Genomic DNA, 9059 nt, shown 5'->3' with positions numbered 1-9059 from the left:
GTATATTTCAAACCAGCAATCAAAACAGATGTTCGAAGCACTGGCATCCCTATGGGTGTGGAAGCTTCCAAGAACACTGCTGTTAAGCAGGTCCATGCACACATGTGTTACGAGGTTGAGGTGGGCCCTGAGCCCAGGACTCCTGCAGAATGGCTCTGGGGAGGAGCTGGAGACGATCTGAGAAGGCCCTGCTTCTCTAGGAGTCACACTTGTTAAAGCTGTAAGATACACAGAAGGGGGAAGGGGCCATTCCAGAGCTTAGGCCATTCAACCAGCAGCTTAGGACCCTTTTGCAGAAGAGTCAACTCTTAGGAATGTGCAACTCTTAGGACTAGTGACCCATGGGGCTAGCTTTTGGTCCACAAGGCTGACCTCTAAAACAGTCAAGCCGATGGCCTCATCTGTGCCCTGCTCTGCATCAAGGATCAGGTGCCATGGCACTCACATGACCCCCGTGTGGTGAGCTCTGCTGACCATGCACCATGCTGTGCTAGGATACAGGTGTCCAGCCAAAGGGCTGATCCAGAAACACCAAGTTCTTTCTCCTCAGGGAGCATCTGGGGTCAAGGAGTGGGTTAGTGGGGCTGGCCCAGATAGGCCACAAAAAGGCTGAGGATGCAGAGTTCTCTTTCCAAACCCCTGAGCTTGTGTTTGCACAGGCAGAGGCTCTGGGAGAGAGAATTCTTGGTCCTCCTGCAATGCTGCAAAGTTGTGCCAGAGGCCTGTAGACAATGCCTGACCATTCCATGCCTCAGTCCTATCTCCCTAATATGATCCAACAGCCCTGAAAGGAGGGGGGATAATTTGAGAATAAAGTCCTCAGGTTTTTTTTTTGGGGGGGGGGAGCAAGATCTAGATCTCTACTCTTCCCTATGTACGCAGGGTCTGGAATTTAGGGATGGGGTTCCTCTCTCTTCCTCAGGATACCAAGGTGGCAGGGACAAGCCACTGAGGCTTTAGGACAGGGGAGAGCTGCCTCTTGCTCCTGGACAGGACACTGGGTGGCAGAAAGGGACAAAACCCCAAGCCCGTGTTAGCCCAGAGAGTCGAAATGCAGACAGCCCCACCCTGCATCGGTGGTGCCACAGTAAACAAGGAAATGATGGGACTCAGCTGGGGTCATCCAAGCTTTCCAGCCAGTGTCTTTGGATTAGAAAGAAACATAGCTTGTGTTGAGAGCCACAAGCCCATGAAACAAATGGAAACAGGGGTTCATGTCTCTCTTCCCCTTAAAGACATCTCTCCTTGTCACGAAAGCTCTTGTGTACCCATTCCATGCCCAACCCCGGGTCTGCCAGCTGGTCTGCTGCTTTGGAAGGTGGCCTCTCCCATCACCTGTCCTTCCAAACCTCCCTGGGAAATGCATCGGCTCATGCCAATGCCGTTTCCACGGTCTGAGTGGCCTTACCAGAAGAGCCATGAAAGACAGTTAACATTTATTCAGCTGCAATACCGATTAGGAGACATCACTACAAACACAACTTCTTAGAAACAAACAGCAAATCAGAAACAAGAGAAAAATACCAAGAGAAAACAAGCCGTCAATACATTTCAAAAACTGGGTTGAGTTTTCTGTTTTGTTGATTTCTTCTTGACTAGCACCATCTGGACACAAGAAAGTACGAACACAAATGTTTGGATAATCATAAAGATTTGCAAGGCACTTGATCCATCATTCTGGGTCATCTCGTTGGTGTTTCATTCTCCATGGTAATCTCACGTCACCCTCCCCTTTCCCACAGCCGCAAGGTGAGTCTCTTTGCTAGCGGTCCTCTATGTACAGAGTTCTTCAAGGTTCCTCAAAGTGCTTTCTCAGTCCCACGGGGCTTCCCATCATTTCCTCCTTCCACATGTTGGTGTCTGTACCTTTCTTTCCTACAGCAAACAAAGGAAACATCGCCTTTCGCTCCACGCTCACTCCAGACTTGCTACCAACCTTCATCCTCATCCTGTTGTCTTGGGTGTTGCCAGCACAGAGGGCTTGGGAGGGCAGTGTCCTGCTGAAGTCCTGGGGGAGAGAGGACCTGATGGCTCGGAGCCCATCAGTCCTTATCGGCGCCTGGAGGTGATGTCAAAGCAGGTGATCATCATGAGATGGGCCTTGCAGAAGTTGACGCGGCTCTCCAGGCGCTCTGTCACACCCTCCAGTGCTTCCAGGTACTCCAGGGAATCCAGCTGCAGGACCTGTTCCAAGTCAACTGAAAGAGAAAGGAGCTCTTAGCGATGGGAGAGTGAACTGTAAGAAGGGCTGCCTCCCCCACCTCCTCTGGGCTAAGGTCACCTGAGTTGTGCCACATAAGCATCCCCTCCTGCATGGCCCTCAGCCAGAGAAAGGGAAACCCCTTGTGGTTTCTAGCTCCTTAACATTCAGAGACAATTCTAAGGAACAGGGAGGTGGTCTAGAACCTTCCAATGCCTACCCTAGTTGCCTCCAACACAGAATTTTGAGACAAGTAACTCATGGATGCTAAGGCAGCAAGAATCTCCCTTTCAGGGGTGATGAGTGACATGCACACCTCACCTTCCTAGAAAAAGCAGGTTCCTATTTCCCATCCCTGTGCCATGTGTTTCTACCCCTCAAGATCTTGATCTTGCCTCGTGTTACACAAGCTGGCCTCTAACCCTCAACACACTGAAGTGAGCCTTAATCTCCCAGTCTTCCTGTCTCCTCTGCCTGAGAGCTGAGGTGCCCAGCAAAACCATCACCTGACCCAGTTTCACCAGGCTCACCTCACTGGTCAGTGTGTGTGTGTGTATGTGTGTGTGTGTGTGTGTGTCTATACATATGATGCTTAAAAAACATGTACTAACAATTAAGACAACCTTTAAGCTCAAAACACTAATCGAGTCATATGGCCATCCTGTCTTACGTTCCTTTCTTGAGGGGCAGGGATCTGGGGTCCCTTTGCCTCCATAATGGCTTGGCAGAGCCTGACCTCAGTTTTAGGGGTGTTATAAAAGGTCTGAATGGGGAGAGCAGCAGGGAATGGACAGCACTTAATGGGAGTGGGCAGCTTAGCAGGGGCCTCACATTGAATTCCCAGCCGGGCAAATATACCTCAGCCTGCATCATTTCCTGAACAGCAAAACAGGAGGAGGAAGTGGAGGGTCACTCCCCATTCTTCTCCTATCCACCTTGAGTTGCCAATAAGAGGAACCTAACATAAATGAGACAGATGTGCAAAACCACACCTGATACAGAAACACGAGGGTCTGTCATGGAGTAGAGTTCTTATAACAGGGGCAGCTATGCATCTAGTCCTTGCTCAAGGTTATATTGCTACTAAGGACTGTGGCTAGAGACAGACCCAGGGCCCCTCTACATCTCAGCTCAGTCTATTGAAACCACAGCCTCGCCCTATCCCAAGCACACCAGACACTCTCACAGGCTCCTCTGTAGAGAGGCAAAAGGAGGGGAAACTGAAACTGGAGGTGGAGCTCAGCCCATCGCTGTTCTAGCATTGCCCACTGCCCATCTGTCCTGAGAGTTAGCACATAGTCTCCTTGATTTTTTTCCTTCTGATTCCTAGTTTAAATTTATCTTTTAAAAAAAAAATCTGTATTTGTCCCTTTCATGTAACCTTCTATCCGTTGTTTGTCTCAGACATGTATCAAAGCAGGAAGAGAGCAATTGTGCGCTCCAAGCATCCGAGGCACATGTGCACGGATGTGTAAGCTCATTCGCATCCCAGGGGAGGGGAATTTAGTTTGGAAAATGATGATCATTTTCAAGCCTGTCTTGGGCATAAGCTTCTCTTGAAAAATACAATTCTAAGAGGATGGTGGAAATGAGGAAGCCATCTAAGGGGCTAGGATGGACTCAGGTGTCCATGAAAGACAAAGGAGAGAGCAGAGTAGAAGAGGCATTGGGCAGCTTAGGTGTCAGTCAGACTTGGACTCATCCTCATTCCCGTGTTGGTCTCGTTCTACGTGAGATGAAAATCCTGTTGGTGGGGGAGTTTGCGTCTTTGCCCAAATCTCCAACCAAGGAACTAACCTTGTACCATGCAAACAGGCACTGAAGAAGTATCCGCTGCCGGACTATCTAGTTGACTGAACTCTGGGATAACTGCGTGTATTCCAAGATGCCAAACTCCTCCTCTGGGCCATGCAGCATAAGCTTTCGCCGCAGCCTGGGACCACCCTACCGGATGGGCATGACCACTCTTCTCTTTTATAGCAAGGAAACCAAGACCCAAAGTCAGAAAACACCTTACCCAAAGTCACACAGCCAGCACGCAGCGAAAGCCAGTATTGAAATCATGTCTGTGGGACCTTGAGCAGAGCCATAGATTAAGCCCCAAATAGTAGGGTTCTCTGCTTTCTCAGCTACCAAGAAAGAGACACTGTGAAGGTAGGTTTATTACTCTTGGTAAGCGTAGTCAGGAGCTGGTAGACCCTGGCCTTTCTTCGCCTGTATCATTTCCAGTCTGTTTTAAAACCAGCTCTTTGGAACACACATCCTCACCAGCAGGGAGCACCAGGAGGGGGTGACTAGCAGAAGAAGAACGTTTCAAGAGGAGGTTGGAGGGAAGAGCTGGGAAGGAAGGTTGTGGAGAGAGTATTTGTAAAGCTGCTGTTGTATTTTACCCATAAAGTCTTCCAGGATTGGTCCCATATCGGTGTTAATAGCTGGAGCAGAGTTAAGCCTTATTTTGAAGTAAATGGGATAGCTAGTAACAAATAAATTAGGGACAATCAAATCTGTCTCTCAAAAAGAACAGCACCATTACAAATAGTTACCTGGTGATTACCATCACCTGGGCCCTTGGCTTAATGGAATTAACCCAAGAGCTGGTCATTGGATTTTCGGGGTCCCCAGGAACAGTTCATGGGTGGCACATACTAGTCACATCAAGAGAGCTATAGTCCTGGTCTGTTTTAGGCTAGATAAACCTCACCAGTCTATGGCTTAGGATCTTCTGCCAGGTGTAGGGAAGATAATACGTTTTGCTTTCAGGTGCTCTCAACTGAGACCCTCGAGTGAAAGCACATTGTACAAGAATTCTTACTAGCCTTCTGTTGCCCTGGCCTGATAGATAGAAGGATTGCTACTCTGTAGGACATCCCCAGCCCACGGGACGCATGCCTCGGATGCATGCCGTCTCTGTGGCTGTCATCCTGGGTTAGGCTCCTAGATTGTGTTACTGGAGACCGCAGTGCTGGCAAAGATGGGCATGTGCCAATGAGCCTTACATTCACGAAGCCACTTGTTGGGGTCCAGCATCAGGTACTGTTTGGTCGCTTCCAGCTCCTTCATCAGCCACTCGTACTTGGCTCGGACTTCGGCGATTCTCTGCTGCCGATGTTCTAGGATTTTCAGCTTGGCATTGAAGCACATGACCTCCTGTTCACAGAGGAAGAGGTGGGCAGTAGAGAGAAGAAAAGCAGAGGGCCTTCTGCTCTGACTCATCCCTGCAGTCACCTCCAGAGAGAAGGACTGTGGGAGGGGCGGGTGACAGGAGCCCAGGTTTCCAGAAGCATGATAGGATCCTGGTGACCTCAACAGACAAGACACCCAACTCCAGGGAGACTGCTGTAGGCTGTCCTAATCTAGAAGACTTACAGCTCCCCAAAGTATCAGTCTGCACTCATGTGTGAAACCTCAGAACAAGGAGCCAGAAAAGCCCCTCAGCTCATCAGACTCGGGCTCACTAGCGTTTACGGTGTTACAGGAAATGAACATGCAGGATCTGCCAAAGTCTGTGGCTGAGACCGGAGTCCTGCCACCAGCCACTGCCCATCCCAGAAACCTGTGAAGGCCCTCTGGAAGTTCTATCCTTAGGGCAGGACCTGGGGGAACTATGACCCTTGAGGAGGAAGCGGCCTCACCTTGCTCGTAGCTCCTCGACGTCGCTGCAGGCGCTCCACGTCATCAATCTCATAGACTTTAATCTCGAATGGTTCCCCAAGGCTCCTCTGGGTGCTCCTCAAGGGTCCATCCACCCAGCGGACCCCTGTGCTGCTGGCAGTTTTTCTCACAGGTGAGGGGGTATCAAGAGACAGTGCTGGAATGAGCCTCCGTCTCTGGGAACCTAAGACAAAGAGAAGCTCCAGGTGATACTGGTGAACTTGATTGTGAGGGATAGCATAGGGTCATAATGAACATCCCTCATTAGCTGCGGTCATAACGGACAGCATCCCCCATCAGCCTTCGAGTCCTGTATGAGACCCTCCAGTTTCCCACCACCCCTTTGTCCTCTTAACCCTCCTTTTGCTTCATCTATAGATGAGCAAAAGCCTTGCTTGACCTTTACAGCCACCACCCTCCAAGCACCCTAGCAAAGAGTGTGCAGGAAAGGGCACGAGTCAGGTTGGCACAACCCCGAGAGGCTGGGTATTCCAATGAAGTTAGAGGTGTCCTTGCTAGGGGAACAAAGGTCCTAGTGTTTGGTACTGTACCTGGATGACCACTGTAAACAATGAAGGTGGCAAACTGTTCAAGAAGCCTTCTACACTGAGGGAAAACTGACAAGCTGCACCCTACCATTGCCTCTGTGTGTGTGTGTGTGTGTGTGTGTGTGTGTGTGTGTAACCTCTGGCCACACACACAGCAGGAGAGCGCTCTGCTATCATTGATGGAGCTTCTCTGTATAGAAAAGCTTAATCCTGCCTGCTGCAAGCAAAGCATCTCATTTAGTCCCTGAATGAGATGAGACAGGTACAAAGATGGCAGGCAGTTTTTCTGAGGTCTCAGTATTTTCTTCCTGTGTGTGTGTGTGAGTGTGTGTGTGTGTGTGTGTCTGTCTGTCTGTCTGTCTGTCTGTCTGTCTGTTTGGTGCTCATGCACATGTGGACAGCTATGTGGTGGTCAGAGGTCATTCTTGAGACATCATGCACCTTGGTTTTGGAGACAGGCTTTCTCATTGGCATGGAGATTTCTGAATAAATGGGGTTACCCAGATAACAAGCCCCTGCACCCACTTGTCTCTGTGACCCCAACACTGAGATCGCAAGCACCCAACCTTTTCTTACTTTCTCCCTCCCTCCCTCCCTCCCCCCTTCTCCCTTCCTTTCTCCCTGCTGTCTGTCTGTCTTTCTTTCTTTCTTTCTTTCTTTCTTTCTTTCTTTCTTTCTTTCTTTCTTTCTTTCTTTCTTTCTTTCCCTTAATGTGAGTTCTAAGGATTGAACTCAGGTCCTTATACTTATGTGGCAAGCACTTGACTAAATATGTTACCTTTCTAGTCCCAGTATTCCTTATTTCATGTATGTATGTATATGTATATATGTATGTGTGCATGTACATATGTATGTATGCATATATGTGTCCTCACCGATTGTCCCTGTGACGAGAGAGCTAGGACGTCGACGCGACCCCATCACTTCCCTCTCAGGACACACACAGAACCATTTGGTACAGAGTGAAAGAAGTGATCACTTTCTACAAAATACTCTCTGCACATTAAGGCTTGTTTGTTTGTTTGTTTGTTTTTGTTTTTTTGCACAGCCCTTATTCTTACCTTGTATGATCATGCACACATGCACTTATGTTATGCTCTCAATGAGGAATCCTTTCTATTCTCCCCTCCAGGCTACACACACACACACACACACACACACACACACACACACACACACACTTTAATAAAGTGCAGGCAGTGATCTATGAGACCAAGAAATATCAACCCCAGGGGCAAAGCAAATGCTGTCTCTTAGGGTCTATCTAACACCTTTATATGGGAACAGATCAGCTAATGGGGTGCTGTTTTTTAAAGCCCGCTCAAGCCAGCTGACTCCAGGCAAGCTGTTCTATTACCCTGTGTCTCAGCTCCAGCCTCTGTGAACTGGGAAGGCAGGAGGAACAACAACTCTGACTGGTCCAGGGTGGAGTGAAGCAGGGTGTCCAAGAGGACCTAAGGCAGCGCTTCTTGCAGGTGGTAGATACCCCTAAGTCATCCCTCTCCACTTGATCCTGGTTTTGATAAAGCTGTTGCATTCACTATTTTCTTTGATGGAAGCAACTTAAGAAGGAGGAATTTGCTTTGGCTTCTGGTTCAGGGTATATAGTAGCATCTCCACCATGATGGAGAGGCACAGTGGTGGGCTGGCTTCTGCCTGTGGTGGCAGGATGTAAGGCAGCTGATTCATCCCAATGATCCAGAAGCAGAGGATGCTCTAGTAGAAATCAGGCCACCCCCAGTCATCCATTTACTCCTAAACATTCTCCCAAGACATTGTTAGCAGCTAGGAACCAAGTCATTAAATGCACAAGCCAGTGGGGGAACATTTCAAATGTAAATGATAACTTGCATGGCCAGATCACAGAGCAAGTGAAGCCTTCTCCTTACTTGTTGTAACAAGGCAGAAGATACCCCTTTAAAGGGGAAGTAGTAGAATGTGTGGGTGAGGGTGTTTCTCAGTGTCTGGGCAGAGCTAGGTGCCCTCAAGACTTGGGCAATGTCAAGACGAGTCTGTTTGCAGAGGAACAGAGGCAGCACTGAGTGGGATGATGTATCAGTTACCTACTGCTGTGTAACAAATGAGCCCAATCTCAGCAGCTGAAACCTCCATCATTTATCTCACACACACAAAAAAAATCCTGTGAATCCTGCACCTAGAGCATTAGTGGCTTCAGGACATTTCAGAGGTGGAGAGCATGCCTTCCATCACTCACAAGGGCAGCAGAAGCAAGCCCTTGCTGCGCCGTGCTGTTGCAAGAGAAGCTTGGGCCCAGCATCTGAGCTGGTCCACACACACATAAGATTTCTGGGATTTTCCTCTTGGTTCATCATTGCCACCTCAGAAGTAGTATTTCCAAATTTTGCTGAACTCAATTTCTTCCCTGACAACTTCCTTCCAGGCTGCTGGTGAGATCTCGGGTAGTGTCAGCTACAGAAAGGCACAGGAAGTAGAAAATCCCAGCTAAGTAGAAGTCTTGCAGCGCCCCACTGCAAGCTGCCCCTTCATCAGCAGGTTCATGGTCAAGACATGGACACATCTGGTGTGTAAAAGCAACACTTGGGATCTTGGTTCCAGTGCTCTGCTGGGGAAAGGGTGGACTAGAGAAGAGTCACAGCTTCTGGGAAGGAACCCGTGTCTGGTTCTGGTCATCCGGCGCC

At 49.0% G+C, this 9059-nt stretch overlaps 1 protein-coding gene across 4 annotated transcripts in view; it reads right to left on the bottom strand.

Moving 5' to 3' along the window:
* Positions 1-1419: 1419 nt before the first annotated feature.
* Kif26b (kinesin family member 26B) overlaps positions 1420-9059 on the bottom strand; it is a 403835-nt gene continuing 396195 nt past the window's right edge. For 3 of the 4 annotated variants that reach the window (XM_029538478.1, XM_029538479.1, XM_029538480.1), the window contains 3 exons: positions 5833-6035; positions 5197-5347; positions 1422-2198 (listed from right to left, as the gene is read on the bottom strand). In XM_029538478.1, the coding sequence (XP_029394338.1) occupies positions 2050-2198; positions 5197-5347; positions 5833-6035 (503 nt within the window). In that variant the 3' untranslated portion in view covers positions 1422-2049. Of the gene's footprint in view, positions 2199-5196; positions 5348-5832; positions 6036-9059 lie in introns of all 4 variants that reach the window. The other variant, XM_021197273.2, reaches the window with a different exon arrangement.

The sequence above is a fragment of the Mus pahari genome, chromosome 5 (genome assembly GCF_900095145.1).
Source record: "Mus pahari chromosome 5, PAHARI_EIJ_v1.1, whole genome shotgun sequence".
Lineage (NCBI taxonomy): Eukaryota > Metazoa > Chordata > Mammalia > Rodentia > Muridae > Mus > Mus pahari.
The sequence above is the reverse complement of the archived record's forward strand: the minus strand, read 5'-3'. Positions and strand labels throughout refer to the sequence as shown.